This window comes from Tamandua tetradactyla, chromosome 16, assembly GCF_023851605.1.
Source record: "Tamandua tetradactyla isolate mTamTet1 chromosome 16, mTamTet1.pri, whole genome shotgun sequence".
Lineage (NCBI taxonomy): Eukaryota > Metazoa > Chordata > Mammalia > Pilosa > Myrmecophagidae > Tamandua > Tamandua tetradactyla.
This window is the reverse complement of record NC_135342.1, coordinates 652,075-676,897: the sequence shown is the minus strand read 5'-3', so window position 1 is coordinate 676,897 and position 24,823 is coordinate 652,075. Positions and strand designations below refer to the sequence as shown.

The window sequence follows — 24,823 nt, the reverse complement described above, 5'->3', positions numbered from 1 at the left end:
GTTCCAGTAGCCGTGTTTCTTGAAGATGATCGTATAATGATAGAGCTTTCACAATGTGACTGTGTGATTGTAAAATCCTTGTGTCTGATGCTCCTTTTATAGACCTTTTCAACAGACGAGTAAATCATATGGAATAAAAATAAATAATAGGGGGAGCAAATGCTAAAATAAATTTAGATTGAAATGCTATTGATCCATGAAAGGGAAAGGTAAGGGGTATGGTATGTATGAATTTTTTCCTGTTGTCTTTTTCTTTTTCTGAATTGATGCAAATGTTCTAAGAAATGATCATGATGATGAATATGCAACTATGTGATGATATTGTGAATTACTGATTATATATGTAGAATGGAATGATATGACAAGAATGTTTGCATTTGTTTATGTTTTTTTTTAAAAAAAAAAAAAGTCCCATGGACACTGTCTTTTGAGGTTACCATAGGACGCAGCTATTCCATGCCTAAGTTTTCACTCAAGATAAAATGAAACCATATATACAAAAGCCTTGTAGAATGGTCATAGCATCCACAGTCAGAATAGCTAAAATTGAAACAACTTAATGTTTTAATATCTAAGTGAACAGGATAACTAATTGTACCACATTCACATGATGGAAAGCTATTCAGCAATAAAAAGGAGTAAACTACTGGTACATGATACAACACAGATGGGCCTTGAAGACATTATGTTGAGAAAAAGGAGCCAGACACAAAAGGTACAGACTGATTCCACTTATGTTGAACTTTTGCATAGGACAATTCCAATGTAAAGTGACAGAAAGCAGATCAGTGGTTTCCCAGCACTTGGAGTAACTGTAAAGAGGCAAGGGGGAACTGCTGGGAGAAGTTTTAATGTTCTCTATCTTGACTGTATGCACAAGGGTACAAACATTTTTAAAAACACTACCTTTAAAAGGGAAGAAATAAATATATTAGTGGTATTTAAATTCCTAAGATTAGAGATCACCAAAACTGTATGTGAATAAGAAACGGGTACCCTGCCATTAAGAAGTCAGGGAGGTGAGGAGGAAACAGTAAAAGGACTTGAAAGGGAGACCAGAGAGAAAGGAGGAAAATCAAGAGGATGTGTCATGAAAGCCAGGTGAAGAACGTGTTTCAAGATGATCCACTGCCTACAACACTGATAATGCCAATGAAGAAAACTGAGAATTGATGGCTGGATTTACATTGAGTGTCACATAGTGAGGTGGGTTTGCAGTGGGTTCAAGAATGAATGGAGGGTGATGTGATGGTGGCTTGGTGGCAGAATTCTCATCTGACATGCTGGAGACCTGGGTTCGATTCCCAGTGCCTGCCCATCCCCCCTCCCCAAAAACAAGCGGGGATAAAAGAATGAATGGAAAGGAACTGGAAACAGCAATAACAACTCATGGAATTTTGCTTTCTAAAGTAAATTTTGTTTTCCAAGGAGAAATGATGGAAGAGCTATAAAGGGATTTGATGCCATGGGGGATTTTAAATTTTTGTTTGAGCAGCATGTTGACATGATAGTGGCAATATTCCTGTAGGGAAAGTATGTTGCTATGAAAGACTGGGGAGACTTGCTGAAACAATACTGAGAAGTGGTGAGGGCACAGGTTCTCGTGCATGGACCTAGCCAATTGATAAAAAGGCACCAGAAGGAAGGTACTGGTGCTGTGGAAGACAGGTGGAAGAGGTGGAGGGATATTATAGAAGGCCCTGCTAATTGCTTCTAAATTTTCCCCAGGAAATAGGAAGCAAAGTCAACTGCTGGTACTAAACATTATGGAAGGTTTTGTCAAGGGATTGTTGAAATATGGGTACTAAATAGAGATCAAGAAGGGATACCTGAAACAGATTGCAGAGGGAATCCAATCACTGGCATGGTCCTAGGGATGCCCATGACAAGGTGTGGGGAGCGGTGGTCAAAACCACCAGCAGAAGGGAGGTCACAGAACTGCAAGGTTGGTATATTGGAAGATCATCTACATAGGCACTGGGAGCAGGAAGTATGATGGGAGGTGGTTTCAGACACAGTGAAGAGGTGAGACAGGAGCTGAAGTCTTCAAAATGTACAGAGGAGCTAACCATTCATTGCCTGCAACAAGCAGCAGCAGTGTAGAGTATAGTCTGCTGTCTCAAGTTGTAGCTTTTTAGAAAGAAAGGAGGAATGAGTCTGGAAACAGCAAATGGGGAGTGGGAGAGAAAACGATCACTTTGCAGGAGGAATGTAAGAGATACTGGTAGGAAAGATACATTTCAATTAGAGCGGGAAGGTGGAGGGGGTAGATTTCTGATGGCTGAATTTGACATCCAAAAGGGCCAGAAGAAGGTTTGAGTTGGAGAGGAGTGTTAGATGGGGTAAGAAAGGGTAATGTACGCAGATTAGGATGTTGGAGCTAAGAAAGGACCTGAGAATCCTGGACACTTAGGGCATGCTGAAATCAGTTTTCATACTGCAGTGTTGCATAAGGCAGAGCGTGATGGTTGGTGAGGTGTTGGGGAGTCCTGGGAAGGAGAGGTCTAGGGCTTTCTATTAACTCATGCTGATGTGGACTGGGCCACGTTTTAGGAGGATTTCTAAAAAGAGAATAAGCTTGGTAATACAGTTACAAAATAATTTGGATGCATGTGGAATATTTTATTTGAATCATGAAATTCTATGGCGTTCCTAAATCAGAGCATGTGGATTAGCTGAAAGTTTATTACTTTGGGCATCAGAAGACAGTACCTCTATCAGATTGAAAATGGACCCTGGACACATCAAATTGCTTTTCTTTTAGAGATAATACTGCTAATTCCATTCTCACCAAAGGACTTTGCATAAATTATGAGAAATTAACTGAATTACTTTAATTTACCCCTACACACTAATATTTATTGAGCAACCATATGTTTCAGGCCCTGAAAGATGTTACATATCTACATGAGCTCCACCTACAGGAGTAAAATGGTGACCAAAATCTCCCCATGACACCAGACCAGTTTCTCAACCACTGGGGAGTTGTGGGCTCCTCAAGAATTAGATGAATGCTATGTACCCCAGAATTCTATCCAATACACTGAGTATCCAGGAAGGATCTTTGTCCCCTAGTTTTCCCCTAGTTATAATCCTAAATTAGGGAAATATAGGATATACTTGTGAACTATAAGAGCAACTGCTGAGTTCTGTGAACAACCAGGCCCTTTCTCCCCTGAAAACTCAAGTGCCCTCCTCATTCCAGGTGATGGGCTAGTTAATTCCCTTTCCCTTCTGTGTCCTCCCTGTTTCATCTGGAGCAGAAAAATAAACAAGAAACAGTTCATGCAGCAGTGGGGGGGATGGGCAGCTTGGGAAATGGTACTTCCGGGTATTGTTAACATTCCTCAGGCTTTACAAATGGCCAGTGTCCTTCAATATCTTCTCCTTGGAAATCCTCAGAGTTGTGGGTGCTGAAATTCTTGATAACCCAGGCTCCAGTGATTCTGAGGTCTAATTCAGACTTTTTTGTATTTCAAAAGGATAGCTTTTGTATTACCAGATTCTTTGGAACAGGGAAACCATGTAGCTTTACCTCCTTGCTTAGAATTCTCTTGGATTTTTATTATCAAATTTCTACTACATAAACACCAAACGAAAGAAAAAAAAATGGAAAAAAATCACCAAAGGGGCAGCATAACATTGTGGTTCCAAACATAAACTCTGGAGCCAAACTGAATCCTAGCTCCACTACTAGCAGTGTGTCCTTGAGTAGGTTCTTTTAACACTTCTGCTTCAATTTCCCCATCTGTAAAATTGGGATAATAATACTACCTATCTCATAGAGTTATGGGACTGAACAAGGTAATACTTGTGAAGCATTTAAAACAATGCCTGGCACATGGTAAGTGCTATATGTGTTTGTAAAACTTAAAGAAAAATAATTCTTAAATTAACAAGAGTGAATTTCTCCGTGGGCTCAACTAGTCTTTATCCATATACATCTTTGAAATCTATTATAGGATATAATATATATATATATACAATTCTGTGCCCTTTTGATTCCTTCATGTTATGTATATCAATGCAGTGCTCATTAATTATGATATTGTGATTGCCCAAAACAAATTAGCAACTAAATGTCCAAATAATGCAGGAATGGGTAAACAATGGACATGGGCACATATTGAGTTATTAAGTACCACATTTTGTTCCAACAATACCAGTCTCTTCTACTTCAGGCAGTAATCTTTCCACCATTAATGATTTCAATTAGTAAGCTTTGCTAAGGAGGTTAATCTTGATCAATGGTAAATTCCCCAGTCAATGGGATTTTTTTCTTAAATTAAGGTTTAGTATTCCAAATTCTAAAACGGCACCCTGACTCTCCCTCCTTATATTAGCAAAATCTGTATTTCCACAATGATGCACAAAATATTGTAAAGCCTTCCATCCAGTACTCCAAACTGATGCAAAACAGTGTATCTCCAGTTGACACATTTTCCTTATGTAAGGTTTTCCCTTAACAATAGACACAGATCCAAAAGTTGGTGAGAGCTGTTGCTACAAGTTGCCTCACTGCTTCAGTCTTGTTCCTCAAGCATGGATTCTTGTGGACAATAAAAAGTTTGGAATTTCCTTCAATGCAGTTATTTGATGTTTAATTAATACTGAGTAACTGCAGAAAGCTTTTGGTTATTCTTTTCATTCATGGGGTTTCTTTCAAGAAGATATTTTCTGGTGAATAAAAAGAATTCTTACTGAAAAATTACTCCTCTTGATTTATAGGTTTTTTCAATGCTATCAAATGTACAACAGAAAAATCTCTCATCAATTCAATTCACAGAGCTTCTCTTCATTGTGAATTCTCTGGTGTTGAATTAGGGCAGGGTGACCACTAAAGGCTTTTCCACATTCACTGCATATAAAGCGTTTCTCTCCACTGTGCATTCTCTGATGAATAATAAGGGAAGAATTCTTACAGAAAGCTTTCTCACAGTGATTACATTTGTAGGGTTTTTCTCCAGTATGGTTTCTCAGATGTACAATAAGGGAAGAGCTCTCATTGAAGGCTTTCCCACATTCATTACACCTGTATGGTTTCTCTCCAGTATGAGTCCTTCGATGTGCAATAAGGTGAGAGCTACAATTAAAGGATCTTTCACACTGATTGCATTTATAGGGTTTTTCACCAGTGTGAATTCTCCTATGAGCAACAAGATGACAGCTCTGACTAAAAGATTTCCCACATTTACTGCATTCATAAGGTTTCTCTCCTGTATGGGTCCTTTGATGCCTAACAAGGTGAGCCATCTGGCTGCAGGATTTTCCACATTTATTACATTCGTAGGGCTTAATTCCAGAATGAATTATTTCATGTTTAGTGAGGGCTGAGCGTTCTCTGAATGCTTTGCCACATTCTTGACAATTATAGGGCTTCTCTCCTGTATGAGTTCTCTGATGGGCAATAAGGTGGGAGCTCCAGCTGAAGGATTTTCCACATTCTGTACATTTATATGGTTTTGCTCCAGAGTGTGTCCTTTCATGTTTACTAAGGGCTGAGTAATCTCTAAAAGCTTTTTCACATTCATCACATTTAAAGGGCTTCTCTCCAGTATGCATTCTCATATGGGCAATAAGATGGGAGCTCCAGCTGAAAGATTTCCCACATTCAGTACATTCAAAAGGTTTCTCTCCAGTATGAGTTCTCTGATGCCCAATAAGATGAGAGTTCCAATTGAAAGATTTCCCACATTCATTACATACATAAGGTTTCTCTCCTGTATGAATTCTCTTATGTACAATAAGATGAGAATTCCAGCTGAAGGCTTTTCCACATTTATTACATTCATAGGGTTTTATTCCAGTGTGAGTCCGTTCATGCTTAGTAAGGGCTGAACGATTTCTGAAAATTTTTCCGCATTTGTCACATTCATAGGGTTTCTCTCCAGTATGAGTTTTCTTATGTTGAATAAGGTAGGAGCTCCAGATGAAAGATGTCCCACATTCACTATATTCATAGGGTTTTTCTGCAGTGTAAGTGCTTGCATGTTGAGAAAGAAATGAGTCATACCCAAAGACTTTTTCCCATTCATTATATTTATATGGTTTCTCTACAGTATCAATTTTTTGATGTTCCATAATGGATGAAAAGTAAAAGATATTCTCATATTCTCTGTAATCATACTGGTTTTCCCCAATATGAAGTCTCGGATGTTCATTAAAAGATGGGCTCTGATTAAAGATTTGATGGCATTCCTTATATTCATAGAGATTCTCCCCTGTATGAATTCTCTTATGATCACCAAAATGTATTATATGGTTGAAAGATTTAACAGCATCAGTACATTTAAAAAGATCTCCAGTTTGCATTCTTGCAGGGTGAACAGGCTGTACTGACTGACAGAAGGTGTTGCCATAATTATTATTTTCACAAGTGATATTATCTGTATACATTATGGCTGAATTGCATTTCCAACTTTCAGCCTGTGTATCAGGTTTATAGAAATGTCCAATTTGAGAAACTCTCTGAGATGGAACAGAGTTTAAGCTCTGACTACAGTCCGCCCCACGATCACAGAACTCAGAGCCTCTCTGAGATAGAACTTGTTTTTGCATGAAGACCATTTGTCTCATAGCTCTACTCTGGTTCATGTGATACATTTCTAATTGGTCTTCACACCCCAAGACTTCTACCCTTGAGAGCCAAGGATCATCCCACATGTATCTTTCCAACTTCATGCCATGGGACTTTTCCTCAAAAATGTTCTGTGTTGGGATCAGTGCATTGCTTTCAAGACTTCTCATCCATTCTGAAATAAAGACAGAAAAAGTCGTGAGGGTACAGAAACAGAAATTTTTAGAACAGCATGGGAATGGTGAGATTTACTAGAAATAACACCAAAGATACAAAGTATGATTTTTTAAAATATGGATTTATAACCTAAGGAAAGATCATAAAACAGAAAATAAAGAGTAGTGAACAGGGAACAAAAGTAATTAATCAGAATGCAAAGTGATATTGAAATCTAATAAAACCCATTTAGGAGAATTTCCCCATGAAAAGGAAGACCAGAATAAGGGTGCACAGGAAAGAGTTCACCCAGCAGTTGCTCAAATCTTCCACATTACAAAAAAATGCCTATTTTTGTGACCAGCCTTTAGTCAGCTATTAGGAACTGAGCTCTTGGAATGTTCTCACTAGTAAAAGTGTTCTGCATCCTCAAGTCCTTGGTCCATACTGTGCCAGTCTGGACAGTTATGGAAACAATGTCATTTATTGGCAAACACCTATTTTCTTTCAGGGATTTTGGAGTTTTGGTCACTACAGGAAGTCATACAGGTACTGTGTGTCTATGTGACTGACCAAGGATAACCACCCTGGACTCCTTGGCTCAAGCAAGCTTCCCTGGTATATTAAATTTCATGTGTTGTCACAACTCATTGCCAGACGAATAGAGTGTCCTGTGCAACTCCATGGGGTGAGAACTCCTGGAAGCTTGCATCCATTTTTCTGCATACTTAGCCTCAAGTGCCTTTTCCCTTTGCTGATTTGGCTTTGCACTCTTTTGCTTTAATAAACCATAACCCTGCGTATGACTTCTAGTCCTGTAAATCCTTCTAGTGCATCACCCAACCTGAGGGTGATCTTAGCAATCCCTGTCAAAAAAGCTACTAATGTGAAAAAGTAAAAAATTCTGACCTAACCAAAGATACACAAAAAGCTAGGGCCTTAACAACTAAGGTTTAAATTATAAAATTATCAAATTCTTTTTTTTGTGTAACAATGTCCTTACTGTCCCCCTATCTTAGCACCAGTTTTTCCTGTAAAGAAAAGGGGGAGTGTAGTTAAGAAAAAGTATCACCAAGCCAGTTACCTTGGTGTTACCTATGATAATACGCTATCACATTATTTCCTATTCCAAAGATTCAGTCAATGTTGCAAAATACAGACCCCAAAGAACAGATTTTATCATCTTTTAAGGGTATGATATTATGGTAAATCACATCAAGTCAGAAAATTGTGATAAAACAGACACAGGAATTGTAGTCTGACAGTCTACTCGCTTTTTTCTGAATAAATGATAGTGTTTATGAATCCAGCAAAACACAGGGCAAATGGATGCTACTCTCATTGTTGCTGAGGTGCCAGTCCTCAATAAGTGAAAGCATTTGTATTAGTTTGCTATTGCTGCTGTAACAAATTGCCACAAACTCAGTAGCTTAAAACAGCACAAATATATTATCTTACAGTTCTAGAGGCCACAAGTTCAAAATGGCTTCCACTGGGATAAAATTAAGGTATTGGCAAGGCCACACCCCCTCTGGAGCTGTATGGGAGAATCTATTTGCTTGCCTTCTCCAGCACTGTAGCCTCTTCCTTCATCTTCAAAGTACATCATCCACCTCTGCTACTGTCATATCTCCTGTCAGTGTCTGTGACACTCCTGCCTCCATTCAGTACCTTTGTGATTACACTGGACCCATCCAGATAATCCAGTAAAATCTCCCTAACTAAAGGTGCTTTTCTTCATCACATCTGCAAAGTCCCTTCTGCCATGTAAGGTAACATTCACAGGTTCCAGAGATTACAATGTGGACATCTTTGGGGAACCATTATTCAGTCTACCATAGGGTCTAAAATTCCAGGCACCCAACAGGACCTAGATCCTTGTCCTTTTCCTCTACATTTTTTTTCTTTTCTCTTGACTACACAATATGCTTCCCCTTTTAACACCCAAGTCTCTTACAACAGAGGTTCTACTCTACTGAAGAACTGTTATTTATTATTAATTTAAAGAATAGCTTCTAGAAGTCAGCAAATGATCTTCACAGAGCTTTTGAATCCTTCCAGTAGAAACTTCTTTAAATGTTAGCTGACCGACTTAATGACCAGATGAAAGACTGAATGAACAATACTTTTCCAACTTTGTGCTCAGCATCTGTGACTTACTAAGTGTTCAGTACTACAGTCAGGACAAAAACATAGACGTTTCTTCCTGGAAGTGAAAATCTATGTGAACAGAGGACATACCAAATAGTTATGAATAATATGCAAAACAGATCGCTGAGACATTGTGTGGTTGTAAGATACTCAGTGGGTGGGAGATAGGCAAAGATCAGTTTCAACAGAAGCAGTAAAGGAAGGTTTCATACAAAAAAAGATGGCGTGAGCTCAGCCTTCAAGCATGGTTGGGATATACAGACAGACTGCAGGTACAGTATGAGCAAAGGCATGCATGATGTAGTGACTGACGTGTCACTAATGAGGTGATGTGTCACCATCCCTAAGGAGGAATTAGGGATGCCAGCTGTGCAACGTGCAGGAACTATCTGGGAAATGAGAAAATTATATAAGGCCTGTTGGAATGTCTTGAAATATGGTCAGAGTTAAAGGTAATTCAAATCGTTACAGATTTTGGTCATTCCCAGACACTTCGGGTATTTATGTGACACTTGAGACTCAGAGTTAAAGCTCTGAAGCTGTGAAAATCAGCAGTACTCCATTCAGGAACTGAAGCCTTTCAGCAACCCAGACAGAGTTTATTCAAGAAAAACAGCAAGAGGCTGGCCCCTCAATGTTGGGGTTTGTTCATATGAAACTTAACCCTGCAAAGGATAGGCTAAGCCTACTTAAAATTAGGCCTAAGAGTCACCCCTAGAGAACCTCTTTGATTGCTCAGATGTGGCCTCTCTCTCTCTCAGCTAACACGACAAGCAAACTCACTGCCCTCCCCCTCTCCACATGGGACATGACTCCCAGGGGTGTGGACATTCCTGGCAATGTTGGACAGAAATCCTAGAATGAGCTGGGACTCAGCATCAAGAGATTGAGAAAACCTTTTTGACCCAAAGGGGAAAGAGCGAAATGAGACAAAATAAAGTGTCAATGGCTGAGAGATTCCAGAGTCGAGAGGCTATCCTGGAGGTTATTCTTACGCATTATACAGATATCATCTTTTCAGTTAAGGTATAATGGAGAGGCTGGAGGGAACTGCCTGAAAATGTAGAGCTGTGTTCCAGTAGCCATGTTTCTTGAAGATGATTGTACAATGATATTGCTTTCACAATGTGACTGTGTGATTGTGAAAACCTTGTGCCTGATGCTCCTTTTATCTACCTTATTGACAGACGACTAAAACATATGGATTAAAAATAAATAAATAATAGGGGGAACAAATGTTAAAATAAATTTAGTAGATTGAAAAAAAAGAAAAACAACTAAATTTTGGTAAAGTGAGCACTGTGGCATTTTATATTACCCTAGTCCTACACCTCCTACTCCCTATTTCAACAACAGCCTAGGAAATATTAGCCCACATTCTTGGTACCAGACAGAACAGAAATAACCTGGAATCCTTTCATAGTCTCATTCCCAGAGAATACTAGTTATTTACCTGTCTGGTGTTTCCCTGGAAAACCAGCCTCGAAGTTTGTCTTTATTTTGCCTGGTAGGGAACTTACATGATGTTAAAAGCCTTGCAGGAAAGAAGGGGGTATTTGTCAAAACATTTATAGGTAAGGTTTTTTTTTTTTAATTTTTTTAAATACCAAAAAACACCAAGCAAATGCAAATATTCCTATTTTGATCATTCTGTTCTACATATATAATCAGTAATTCACAAAATCATCACATAGTTGCATATTCATCATCGTGATCATTTCTTGGAACATTTGCATCTATTCAGAAAAAGAAATAAAATGAAAACAAAAAAAATTTATACATAGCATACCCCTTACCCTTCCCTTTCATTGACCACTACCATTTCAAAATAATTTTATTTTAACATTTGTTCCCCCTATTATTTATTGTTATTCATATGTTCTACTCGTCTGTTAACAAGGTAGACAATAGAAGCATCAGACACAAGGTTTTCACAATCACATAGTCACATTGTGAAAGCTATATCATTATACAATCATCTTCAAGAAACATGGCTACTGGAACACAGCTCTACATTTTCAGGCAGTTCCCTTCAGCCTCTCTATTATATCTTGAATAACAGGGTGCTATCTACTTAATGCGTAAGAATAACCTCCAGGATAAACTCTTGATTCTATTTGGAATCTCTCAGCCATTGACACTTTGTCTCATTTCACTCTTCCCCCTTTTGGTCAAGAAGGTTTTCTCAATATAGGCAAGGTTTTAACACTGCTACTGACTGAGGTGATAGAAAAAAGTTGGAGCAAACAATAGATTAAGCAAAAATTTAAAAGGAAAAGTTGAGGAATGAGATATCAAGTGGGGCTTTGAAAAGCTCTGGAACATTTCGAGGGAATCTAAAAGGCCACATATATGGATAGGGCTGTGCACATGCCTTGAGCTGTGTGTATGCTCAGGGAAGACCTGGGAAGCCCCTAAGCTCTTACCTCTGGCTGACTTGAAGCTCTTGTGCAGTCAGAAGTGAAGGCTAAGGCAGAGTTATAAACTGCCTGGCTGAGAGTTGAAGGTGTGCCCCAACATATGCACAGAGCCCTTTGGGAAAGGGAGATTTTTTTGGTTTTATATGTTTGAGGAAATATCTGAATTTCATTGATTGGTTGGCCACTAAGCTACAGAGAAGAGACTTCAGTGGGCAAATATGAAAAAGAACACAGACTTTACAGAATTACTCCAGAAAAGTAACTAAACAAATAACAACAACTAAAAGAAGCAGAAATAACAAACCCTAAGAAGGGGGAAGAATCTTATTTCTATAATTGTCATATTATAATTTTTAAACGTCTGTCCAGTTTTTAACCACACTTATGAGGTATACAAATAAACAATAAAGTATGACTCATACATACACAATAAAAATTGCTCCTGAGGAAGCCTGGATGTTGAGCTTACTAGACAAAGACTTTACCTAAGCCTTTAGGAATGAGACATAAATAGAAAATATCATTAAAGACAGAAATTATAAAAAGGAATCAAATAGAAATCCTGGAGTTGAAAAGTACAATAACTGAAATGAAAAATTCTTCTGACCAGACAGAAGAATAAAACAATGATCTTGAAGACAGGTAAACTGAGATTATCTGGTCTGAGGAAGAGAAAGAAAAAAGAATGAAGGAAAAGTAACAGAGCTTCAGAGACCTGTGGGACACCACCAGGCATACCACCATAGGTATAATGGGAGTCCTAAGTGGAGAGGAGAGAGAGAAAGGAACAAAAGAATATTTGAAGAAATAATGACTAAAAACTTTGTAAATCTGATGAAAAACACTAACTGACATATCCAAGATGCTCAACGAATTCCAAGTAGGATAAACCCAAAGAAATCCACACCTAGACACATCAAGATCTTTGGTTGAAGACCAAAGACAAAGAGAAAATCTTGATAGCAGCGAGAGCAAAGTGACTCTTTGTATAAAAGGGATCCTTAATAAGATTACTAGCTGAAACTATGAGGGCTAGAAGGTAGTAGGATCATATATTCAAAGTACTGAAAGAAAAAAACTGTCAACTAAAATTCTGTATCCAGCAAAATTATCCTTCAAAAATGAAGAAGAAATCGAGGCATAACTGAAAGAACTTATCATTAGCAAACCTGCCTTACAAGAATACCAAAGGATGTCTTTCAGGTGGTAATAAAAGAATACTAGACAGTATTTCAAATCTAATGATGTAATAAAGAACACTGGTAAAGGTAACTATACAGATAAAAGGCAGCATAAAATGCACTTTGTTTCCTACCTGACATAAAAGAGAACTACAAAAAGCAATAATTATAAATCTACATCAAAGGGTACATTATGTGTCATAACAACAGCATGAAGTAAGGAAGTAATGGAGCTGTATACTACCAAATTTTTACATACTATTGAAATTAAGTTGGTATTAAACGAAGCTAAATTGCTGTTGCTGGTTTCCCAAACAAGGAGGACTTGGAGGTAAGTTCTTCACTCACATCTGAAGGGCTACTCTCACCTGGACAAGTGCCTTGAGGATATCCTCTTGCCACTGACCACGGCTCTTCTCCTTGCTCCAACAGGGAGATGACCTCAGGCTTGGCAATCTGATTCCCTACACATGAAAAAAACACACGGGACTTGTATAGTTTAGCTTTGAGGCATGGTGAAGAAAGCTTCCTTTGCCTAGTCCTCCTTGTGACTTTTCGTTTAGGCAGAATAAGTACAATTCCTCCTGCCTTGTGTTTCCTAAGCATTAGGGATATTGTCCCTGAACCTCAGGGCCCAAGGTCACTTCAGCTCTTCTGAGATCCCTAAAGGCATTGTGGTAAGAATAGCTTCATTTTCTTGGGGAGCACCAGCCTTACCCACAGAGAGCAGGTGTCCATAAGTCTCCAGCATCACATCTCGATACAGGGTCCTCTGAACAGGGTCCAGCTGCCCCCATTCCTCTTGAGTGAAATCCACAGCCACATCCTTGAAGGTTACTGGTTCCTAAAAGAACACACACATTCCTCCTCAGCCTGAAGTCACCCCCTCCAACGTTTCTAGGGCTGGAGTGAGGCTGACAGCCCTGAGGAGAGGAGACAAGATGTAGAAAACTGTCTTACATATGTTTAAGATTCTGAGTGTAGGTCAGGACTCACCAAGGACCCACATTTGGGATATCCTCTTAGGAAATCAGATACCTGGGCAAACAATAACCATGGCAAAAATGAGCAGGTCCGGGCCACGGTGGCTCAGCAGGCAAGAACGCTTGCCTGCCATGCCAGAGGACATAGATTCAATTCCCGGTGCCTGCCCATGTAAAAAAAAAAATTAGCAGGTCTATTCCAAAATCTTTTGCTCAATCCCAAAAACAATGGTGCAGACAGAATTCCCACCAGGACAATGACCCCTCTTTCACTGTAAATCTAGACACTTAAAAGGCCCTGGATCTGGGCAAAAGCAAGCTACAGGCACTGATGGCAGGAAGTTTCCACTCCTAGGTCAATGCTGTCTAAAGGATGGGAGCTGAGGATGAGATAAGACTGTGCTGTGCCAAGGACACATAGTTACAGCTGTCCTTGCCTGTGCCAAGGACACAGTTACACCTGCGGTCAAAAGCACTTGAATGAAAACAGCCAAAACCAAAGTTTTTAGGACGAAAAGAGCAACGAATATTCTAGTAGAAAACTAGAGGGGAGAATTAATTATAACTTGTCTGATTTCTGCAATACATTTATCCCTCACAGTCCTGGTAAGTAACCGATGTGTGCCTCAGGTACCTGGGCAATCAGAGGATGCCTTTCCTTGTGGTGGAGGGTGAGCTGTACATCATGGGTGATGTGCCACAAACCCAAAGCCCTTGCTCTTCTCAGCCTGGTCCTCCCATCTGTCTGGAAATCAGCTCTCTGATCTGCCTCCCCAGTCAATACAGAATCAACCATGGAACACCTGCTGAATGGATGTATGCACAAAGTACATTATCTCTACTCCACAGGTCCTCTAACCACAACCCCTCCTTTCACAGCCTGCTAACTGCATAAAGTCTTTCCCGTGGGCTTCTTTATAGTACTTGCTAGCCAAGGCTCTGAAACCAAGCTTGTCATCTTTATCTGGCCCAGCATGAAGTTCCTACTGTTGGTTCCTCATCTTCAGTTTATCAACTTTTACACTATATCTGAACCACTTCCCTTCTACTTTCACAGCGTGACTGTCTGAAAACATAGAACTGATTCCCTTACCCCAAAGAGTCAACTCCCTGCTGATGCCCCTGCACATTCAGACTTATTATAGCCAAGGAAAACCTATCTACTATCCCTCACTAAACCTTATTTCTGTATCCCACCTCTTCTGAGACTACAAATGATGAAGAATCATCTCCTCTTTCTCAAAAGTCACTGTCTCTCCATTACTCATGTCAGCTCTTCTGACAGACAACCTCCTCCAAGGAATAATCTACCCTCACTCTTGCTCCTTCCTTGTCTTGCAATTTTGTCTCTATCCTCATCACCCCTGCTTTTGTTTCTGGGTACTTGAAAACTTTTCTTTATATTCATCATTTTTGCTGATCAATGTTATAACATTTTGGGACAATGAACATCATTAATATTGACTTTTCACCACACTCTCACCAAGATCCCCGATACCTTGTGGTTACTTAGACCAAGATATGTCTTCATCTTCTCTGACCTACCCACAGCCTTTAAATCTGCTGACCACACCCTCCCTCCATGAAATCCTCCCCAGCCTTCAATGTGTCAATGCCAATTTCTTGGTTTTCCTCTTATAGACCTCCTCACACCTCAGTTTCCTTGAAGGCTGCTGCTGCTGCATAATGTGAACTTGTATTTCAGTGTTACCTTCAGGCAGAGAACTGCACAAAGGCTAAGTGCACCCTATGTTCTATTTTTGTGTTTAAAAATCTCCTAAATAAAATTTAAAAAAAAAAATAGAAGAAAGTAAAAGGAATACTCCCAACCCAGGGAAAGAATGGGTTACTGGTACATTTCTGCAGGACAGGGAACAGATGAAAGTATGCAGACAATGGCACAGAGTATACGGGATGCCAGTCCCTGCCTGTTAGGAGGGGCTGCAGTGGAAGTGGGGGGCTGTACAAGGATGCCAAGAGAGGCTCTGGGCTCCGTGGAGGTGGGACTAAGAGTCTGGCTGGAAGAGGGAGACAGGGTGAAGTTTTGTGCACAAGACAGCTTTGCCCCTTGCCTTCCCTCCCCACAAGTCACCCATTCTTGTGGGCTATAAGAGCAATTCTGCACCTATACCTGGGCAAAAAACCCCAAGGACCCATCTCAGAATCATGAGTATGGGAGGGTATCAGGCTGTGGGAGAAAAACAGCATTAAAAAGTTGAGACCTCTTCATCCTGATAGGGGGTGTGGGGATCAGTGGAGAGATTCATTGCCTCACAATCACTTCCCTCTTCAGGTAACTGCGAGACCAAATGGGCAACACCACCCACCCAAGCCCACCAAGGGAGACTCCTCAGGAAAGGGAGCCAAGAGGAATCAGATCTGTTCAGCTACAGCAGAGTGGGACTCTCAACCTCACAGCTCTTTCCTGGGGTTGCAGAGAACCCCTGGACACATCATGAACACATGCCACACGAGTGGCCCGCCACCTAATGGATGGCCCCAGCAAGTTTTGTGGTGAGGACAATGACAGCCAGGCCTCACCCACAAATACACCACAAAAAGAGGACATGAATTGTGAAGAGATCAGAAGTGCTGCATCTGTTCAGGAGGCCCACCACAACTGGATAACTCCACAAAGAGACTATAAAGAAAAGGACAGGAAGGATTTATTTCTTAAAAGTAACACAGGGATTCTTTAAAGATACTAGCTATGAACAAAGACAGACACATTTAACAAAAATATTCCAAAGAACTTTTGACAGATAAAAGACACCACAAAATTAAGACAAGCCACAGTCCGGGAGAAGATAATATATATATGGAAAAGAATCAGGTTCCAGGGTGTATATGAAATGCCTACACATCAGAAAGTCAAGAGGCTGCAGAAATCTGGGGAGGGAAACACACAGAGATAGACTGTGTGAAAGAAGAGCAGATGGCAATACACATGTGAAAAGATTTCAACCTCAGTTATAAAGGAGATGCTATATACTTTTTGGTCTTGAGGTAAGCAAAAATTAAAAGGCCTGATGATGTCAAGTGCTGGCAAAGATGCAGGGAAATGGAAACTTTCCCCCAAAGCGGCGAGTGAGAAGCAGCTTTCACCTCTGGGAGAGCAACGTGGCCGCACGAGAAATACTGAACACACACATGTCCCCAAACTGCGCAAAACTGTTTCTCAGAGATAAATAATCATTCAAGAAGAGTCTGACAATTGACCCCAAGCTTTATAGAAAAAGCTTGCACATGCCAATTCAGGGAATTCCTCAGTTATTATTACTTTTTGCAAATGTGTTGGTCGGAGGTTTGGAAACTTGATAACTGAATCAATATAATTGTCAATATATTTTATACTTGTAAATTTGGTCTAATTTACTTGCCAAGATACATTAAAAAGATTCTCACTTCCCAAGAAAAACCCTGTTTCTCAGGCAATGCCTTCATAAATGTTTATATGTGTGCACCAAGTGATATATACAAGAATGCTCACTCAGCTTTGGCTAGAATAGCAACGACAACAACAAAAAAGTGTGAAGGGGAAACCGTATAAGCCCATGCAGAGAAAAAAGGAGGATTACAGGAAGGCACACTTCCCTGATGGATACTACTAGCTGGCAGTGAGTGCAAAGGGAATGAACTTGACCTTGAATGAATAAAGAAAGATGGAAAAAAACTCAAGAAAAATACACTTTAAAAAAGCATTCAGGGCAGGTCATGGTGGCTCAGCAGGCAGAGTTCTCACCTGCCATGCCAGAGGTGAGAAAAAAAAAAACCAGCATACAATATTGTATGTGCATACTATGTCTCCAGATAATTTCTTATCTACATAAGAGTATAAAACTGACCAGCTGGACACACACCAAATCTACAATAGTGGCTGTTCTTAGAATGGGTGGGAAGAGAATGTAAGTGGGGCCTATTTAAAAATGAAAACAAGGCAAATATGATAAAATGGTAACAAAGGTTTATTTGGAATGATGAGGACAATTTGCTCAATTATTTTTTGTACTTTGCTGTAATTTTGAATCTGTCAAAATACAATTTAAGATAAACATTCCCAGAATTGAGAAAGGAAATGTCATCAAACAAGAAGGATCTGTGGACTGCCAAGCAGGAAGAAGACCCACAGCTAAATAACCCCCACGTGGTTCACACAAGTCACAGTGTGTGTCAATATGGCCAGGCTATCCAAGTGTAGCTGCAGTTAACATCTGCAATCAGCTAAACAAAGGAGATCCCCCTATAATGTGGACAGACCCCATCCAGTCACTTGAAGGCCCTTTTTAAAAGCAAAAACTGAAGTTTCCCAGAGAAGATTTTCTGCCTCAAGACAGCAGCCATCAACTCCTGAGTTTCCAGCTTGCCCTAAAGATTTCAAACTTGCCAGTCCACAATCACATGAGTCAATTCCTTAAAATAAACCCTTTAATGTGTTGTGTGTATATACCCTACTGGTTGATTCTCTGAAGAATTCTGACCAATACAGATGGTAAGAGGACACCATAACATAACACTTGTAAAAGACAAGGCAAAACCAAGGAGCTGGAAAATGAAATGAAGGGAGAAATCATGGAGATGGACACATAGCCTGACCAGCTGTGGAGACGAGAGGGATCTCCCAGGCTGCCAGGAGAGGAAATACAAGTTTCACTGCTATTAGAAGCTGCAGGGCAACCAGCCCCACTGCAGAGAGGCACACTGGAGAAGAGGCGTGAGTTCTTCTGTTCGCTGCTGAACTTACACTTTCCAAACATCATCTCCTACAATGACGCACAAAGATGTTTAGAGCCACTTCTTGAAAACTTTGTGCACACATTTAAGAGTTTATCTAGGCATTGTAAAGCGTTTCATGAAATCTGTCAACACAATGGTCACATTCCTAACCACATGATGGTCAGAATGAGAGGACCAGAGGGTGCTGAGTTGTGTCTCGGCTGTTTCCAAAAGAAGATCTAGTCAAATGCTCCTGCAATTCTCAAGGGGTGACCCCTTCATGGAAACCAGGGCATGCTTCCCACTGGGCAATTCAGAGGGCCTCTTCTGCACCTTTAACACAGAACTTCACTACTGTATTTCAGTGAAAGTCTTTGCAGAGCAGAAGGACAATGTAACAAGACTCTGCACATCCTTGAGTACTACCAGGGATGGATGTATGCAGTATTATTTTTTATCTTGTTTTTCTGCAGAAATCCTAAGTGGATTGCTACAGGATTAAAAGAGAGTTTACCTACCTGGTGATACTGGCTGGAGTTTTTAGAGGGACTAGGTACATTACTTCCTCTATTCCCCCAAAATAATGGTATCTGGGTTTCCACTAGTTGAAAATTCCCTGTTCAACATGTTTTCAAGAATGGACTAGATTCAGTTACTGAGGGATGGCAGTATTTTATGTTTCACCAGGTGAATACTTTATTTCAATATTTAACTAGGAGAGAATAGGAGGAAATGGGGGCTCTCATTTGCATTCCTAAAGACCTGAACTTAATTCAAAAGTCTTGATTCAAGTCTGAGTGTCCCACAGGGAAGAGTCCAAAGTGAGCATGGGGAGGGGGCCATGAACATGGGCTCAGAAATCACAACTCTTCAGACAGTGGAGGGTGCTGTTATTTTAATTTTTTTATTTTTTCAGCATTGGCTCTAATAATTCTCAAAAACTCTCAAAGATTAACAGTACAATGTATCATAGTGGTTATTAGGGTTTCTTCAAAGGATTTATTACAGCTAACTTTATTTCCAAGTCATCTGGGACCCATGTTTAAGCCTATCCTAGCTTCAAAGATTCTGTGAAAGAATCTAAAGATGATTCCACGTGGCAACAGCTGCGTTAGTCCCTCAAGTTGTGATACCAGACCACCCCTACCCTGTATCACATGGTTCTGCCCTTATTTCCCAGAGCCAGCATCACTACCACCTGGTGACACCATACTTCTGAGGCACTACACCCCTCGGCTTTGAAATGGTGAGTTTTTTATTCGTTTTTAATGGGGGGGGGCCAATTAAGATAACTAGAGGCTTTATTGATATTTTTATACCACAGGATTTCATATTTGCTTGATTATTTTTCACAAACAAAAAATACAGAAAGTAGTAATGAAATTATTTCCTAATTTTTCATAGCAGGAAATCTAATGAACTAAGAAAAAGAGATTGAAGAAAAACATCTCACTTAGAAATATGAAGATAATCTGAAAATTCTTAAAAAAGTTAACTGTGGCTGCCTATGGGCCAGAAAAAGGAATGAAGTACTGATACATACTACAACACGGATGTCCCTTGAAAACATCAAGCTCATGAAAAGAAATCAGACACAAAAGACCACATATTGTATAATACCATTTATATGAAATGTCCAGAATAAAAAATCCATAGACACAGGAGATCAGTGGTCAGCAGGGGCTAGTGGAAGCGTACAGTTTCTTTTAGGGGGGGGTGATAAAAAAATGTTAGATGGTGGTAAGTGGTTACACAATTCTGTGAATAAACTAAAATCCACTGAACTGTACATATTAATTAAAGGGTGAACTTTATGGTATGAAAATTACATCTCAATAAAGCTGTTAAAATTTCTTTTCAAGTGGCTACCTCTAGGGTAGCCTGAAAGGCAGAGGGGTGATGACAGCCCTCCTGCATTAGTATCCCTGCTTCATTTCCCCATAACCTTAACAGAACCACGCTCATGCTCTGAGACCCCTTGCTGTGACTCATTCAGACCTCTCGGATTGGGCTCTCCTCCCAAGCTCCTCATTAGTCTAAAGCCTGAAACACCAGTGTGCTTCCCAGAGTCCCCTTCTTCCCCCACTCCCTGCTAGGGGGATCTTTCCAGCCACATTCAGGACACTCATGCCTCCCACTCCACACATTTCTGAGGCTCCCTGTTACCACCAAGACAGAGCCCTGGCTCTGCAACAAGCATTCTGGGCCCAGCTGGATTCTTCCTGGTCTCTCCAGCCTAAAATTTAATTGGGTTCAGTCTCTGCCAAGGCACTGGTCATGTAATGCACACCCCACCTCCAACACATTCCTCAGTGCTACAGGAGGCCAAACCCTGGCTCACAGGGCCGTGCCCATCAGACTGACACCTCCCCTTCAGCTCTTGGCTTAGATGTGTTGACTCCCAGGAAGGAACTGACCCTGCTGACCCCTGCTAACTCTATCCCAGCTCCCAGAGCGTGAGCTGGACTGAGCCCCTCCCCAGGGCCCGGGGTCCTCCTTACCCTTCTGATGCTACGTGGCCAGCACTGCCTGCGTAGCATCACACAGGCTGAGTCCTCATTACTGAATGAACAATCCTGAAAAGGGATCTTGGAAATCCTCAGGACAGGAGCGCAAACCTGCCTTTGTTTCCCTCCCAGCATGGACCCCACAGCTGGGTCAGCCCAAATCAGTAAATGTGACTGAAGGTGGGAGGAGGAAAGGGGATGGGGCTGCCAGCCAAGGGGGCTGTCCTTGTTCCCCTCAACCAAGGCATGGTTGAGGCTCAGGACTGTGGACAGGCCTGACTGACAGAAAGGCTCTGAGTCACCAAAAACAGTCAGGAACCTTCTGCTGTCCGAATTCTCCCAATCTGAGTTAAAGAAGTGAACTGATTCTGATAAACACTTGGCTGAATCCCTCTGTACTGCAATAACTTCAGCTGTCATAAATAAGGAACCACATAGACTGGGAGGGCAAGAGACAGGGATGGATGTTCAGGAAAAAAATGGAAGCCCATCTCACCTGAACCAGGGGCGTTGTAAGGAGGCCAAGAACCCTCCTCCCTTCATCGAGGGTACCCTCTGCAGGCCAGGCAGGGTCCTGAGGACACAAAGCTGGGGGAAGAGAGAAAAGTCATGGAGGTAGATGGCCCTGACAGAAGTGTTATCACACAAACCCTTACTCCTGGGGGAGAGGGCGTCAGAGAGGGCTGGCCCCTGCCCTTCCACCCACTTCCTCATTTTGTAGATATAGGAAACAGGATCCAGAAGGAGATTACCTAAGCACATGAACCCCTCCCCATTCCCCTATGCTGTGAGCAGCAGGATCAGATTGCTACTCACAGCCTTTCTAGGCCTCAGCCCTAGGCACCCCATGTTGGTTCTCACATGCCCTATCCTGGAGACGCCATCACTGTAATCTGGGCAGAACTTTCTGATCCCCCCTTTCCAGCCGTGCCCTGAGACAGACCTTGAACAGATCTCCCTATCCTAAAGTCTCCATCCAGGTCCCCAGCTCCACTGCTGGCTGCAACATGTCACTGCTAGGAGAGGCTACACCAGTGCAGCCAACAAGAACAGAGGAGCTTGACTCACCCCAGGAAGTCCACGGATCGATGGCTGCCATCCCCCAGGACTGGTTGGTAAGGGCACCTGCACAGGAGGGTCAGGTTAGTATGAAGGATAAGGAAAGCAACTGTGACACCAAATACAAAAGGAGAATGTTCTCACTTAAGGACATGAAAAAGTTGCATAAACAGAGCCCTAGGGCAGGTTAAAATATATTCAAAATAATAAACTAGACTTATATCCAAAATTTTCCTTGTTAGAAAATTTATTTATATAATGTAGCCCCAGGACAATTAGAACAGGACCCCATAAATGGCTGAAGAAGCCAAATGTAACATAACCTAATTTTTAAAAAGCTTAAGTTAGTAAATGGACATTCCCTTGATATCTTTAAGAAATTGACACCCAAAGCCTCATTTGAGGATAAAAGTCACCACTGATATCACTACTACTATTTAAAATTGTTCTTGAATTACTGACCAATGTTAAAAAATTAAAAGAAATAATAATAACAGCAGAAAGCATGGGAGCATTAGAAGCAACATTCCGATAGCCTTTGTCTTCCAAGAAACCCCACAAATCATCAATCTCTTAGAGCTAATGAAACTTCCCAAGAAATAATTAGAAAATATACAAAACTTATGTTTTCTTTCACACGACAATTTTCATTCCTCACTAGACCAAGCTTTTTGATCCCATTCGGTTCTAATTCTGCACCAAGCTAGACCTCTCCCACCTCCAAAGCCCTCCACCCCTCCCAGCTCTGACCCCTGCTACAGCAGGTTATGTTGGGAGAGGAGGCTGAGGATTTGGACTCACCCCAGGAAGCCCACGGGTTGACAGCTGCCATGCCTCAATACTGACTGACAAGGCACTTGCCCAGGAGAACTGGAGTCAGTTGATACATGCAAAGCAACTGCAATACCAACCTAATGACAAAAGTAGACAAAATAAAAAACAAAAGTAGTCCTTTCTCATAGAAGATTCAGTAAGGACAAAGAGATACAGTCATGAAAGAAAGAAAACACACCTAAGGAGCATCTTAAGAAAACAGAATCTGCATCCCTAAAACATATGAGTTTTCGTGGAGAAAAAGTTAGGGTGAACTGAATGAGGTGAAAAAGAGCAACCCTAGACAAAAGAGTAGAAACTTGTCAACGGTTCCCAAACTGAGCTATAGGCTTCAGAGAAAGCCAATCAAAATGTCAATGGAACTTCTCAGCTGATTTGACAAAACTTAATGAAAAATCCATCTACAACCCATATATTGTCTTTGTCATTGTCTTCTAAGAAATCCCACAAATCATCAATCTTTTAGAGCTAACAAAACCTCCGAGGAGATAACTATAATATACAAAACATATATTATGGTGTGAATTTAAAATAGTGCAACTGCCGTGGAAAAGAGTGTGGTGGTACCACAAAGTTAAACATAAAGTTACCATATGACCCAGCAATTCCAATAGTAGATATATGCCCAATAAAACTGAAAGCACAAGTTCAAATGAAAACTTATACACGAATGTTCATAGCAGCAATATTCAAAAGAGCCAAAAAGTGAAGGCAATCCAAATATCCACCTATCAATTAATGGATGAAGAAAATTCAGTCTAGCCACACAAGGGATTACTATTCAGGCAAAAAAAGAACCAAATACTGATGAGTGCTACCAATGAACGAACCCTGAAAACATTATACTACATGAAAAAAGTAAGACACAAAAGGCCACATATTGATTGATTCCATTTAAATGAAATGTTCAGAATTGGCAAATCCATAGCAGCAGAAAGTGGATTAGTGGATGTCAGGGGCTGGAGGCAAGGGGGGAATAAGGAGTGATCGCTTAATGATAAGGGGTTTCTTTTTTGAATGATGAAAATACTCTGAAATTAGATACAAGGAATGATTATACAACACTGTGACTATATTAAACTCAATAAATTGCACATTTAAACATGGTTAAAATGGTGAATTTTATGTTATGTGAACATTACGAAAAAACAAGATTCCACCTGAAATACAAGGCCCAGCCCTGTCTGTTTCAGGCTGGAAATCGAGTAAATATTCATTCCCCACTTGGCCTGACAGCGGTGCAACACAAGTGGAGGTCGAGAAATCAGAGAGCTAGGTCCAACTCCCTAATTCCAGGTCTTTGTACAAGACCAGAGACCTCTCTGAGACTACCATCGCCCATTGGAAGAGCCCCGAAGATTCCTGGGAGAGCACAAAAAGCACTGGAAACCCTCACCCTGGGGGCCTGGAGCACCAGGATTTGCTGCAAAATTCAAAATAAGCAAACCGCTGCTTACGGCTTGTCAAAATCCCTCGGTGTCTGCCTGTTCCTGGTCACCCGGGGCTGTCCCCAGGTCCCATTTGACGTCCTCTAATGCTTTAAGCGAACCAGCTATCAGAAACGCCTGATGGGGAATGAAACATGGTTACTTCCATTAGCTACCTCCAAGACGAATTCATCTTGGATCTCTCCGAGACCCCCGAGCCTCCCGCCCCAGATTTCCTCCGCAACCCAGGTCTACGAGCTGGGAAGAGCCAGCGGCCGGCCTTACCCGGTTTGCAGCTGACCGACCTCTGGCCAGCGGCCTCCAGGACCCCCGGGCCGGCACCCCCGCCCTTGCGGAAGCCTGGGGCCGCGTCGCCGGGCTTTTGTCCCGCGCCGAGGTCCGATCCCGCCGTGTCCCCAAGTTGTCCTGCGGGCGGCCTCGGGACAAAGGCGCGGAAAGCCGACAATCGCGAGCAGCGCCAGGCCCGGCGTGGGGGCTCACCCGGGTCCGCCCGGAGAGACCGCGCGTCCAGAGGCGGCCTAGGGGGCGGGGGGCGGGTGGTGGCTGGAGGGTCCCAGGCCGGAGGAGCCCGGGGAAGCCCGGGCGCGAAGCCGGCGCGGAAGAGGCAAACGCGAGAAACGCGAGACCCGTCTGGCGCCACGCCGCCCCTCCGGCTCTCGGGACTCTCCAGCCCCTCCGAGGCAGCACGGCCAGCTCGGCGCCCCGGTGACTACGTCCCCTCGGCCGCGGACAATGGCGGCCGCTCCCCCGGCGTCGACCGGGACTCGCCGCGAGGGCGGCTGGGAGTTGTGGTT

At 41.7% G+C, this 24,823-nt stretch overlaps 1 protein-coding gene across 3 annotated transcripts; it reads right to left on the bottom strand.

The window, feature by feature from the left end:
* Positions 1–600: 600 nt before the first annotated feature.
* ZNF606 (zinc finger protein 606) lies at positions 601–24,799 on the bottom strand. 3 transcript variants are annotated; one of them, XM_077130501.1, is made up of 7 exons: positions 24,294–24,799; positions 22,549–22,658; positions 21,757–21,813; positions 21,185–21,276; positions 13,203–13,329; positions 12,854–12,949; positions 604–6,752 (listed from the first exon to the last, which is right to left on the bottom strand). In XM_077130501.1, exons 2-7 carry the CDS (start codon positions 22,577–22,579, stop codon positions 4,771–4,773), a joined length of 2,385 nt encoding a protein of 794 aa, XP_076986616.1. In that variant the 5' UTR covers positions 22,580–22,658; positions 24,294–24,799; the 3' UTR covers positions 604–4,770. The 3 variants fall into 3 exon arrangements, with proteins under 3 accessions (XP_076986618.1, XP_076986616.1, XP_076986617.1); XM_077130502.1 differs by lacking the exon at positions 24,294–24,799 and adding an exon at positions 24,039–24,279; XM_077130503.1 differs by lacking the exon at positions 22,549–22,658 and having other exon boundaries at positions 601–6,752.
* Between the last annotated feature and the right edge of the window lie 24 nt (positions 24,800–24,823).

Excerpts from the sequence above, each read along its gene's own strand:
- ZNF606 (XM_077130501.1), bottom strand. The coding sequence starts at position 22,579 with ATGGCAGCTGTCAACCCGTGGGCTTCCTGGG. Across the intron at positions 21,814-22,548 it reads CAACCCGTGGGCTTCCTGGG|GTGCCCTTACCAACCAGTCC; the intron begins GTGAGTCCAAAT and ends CCTCCTGTGCAG. Across the intron at positions 12,950-13,202 it reads TGGACACCTGCTCTCTGTGG|GGAATCAGATTGCCAAGCCT; the intron begins GTAAGGCTGGTG and ends TTTCATGTGTAG.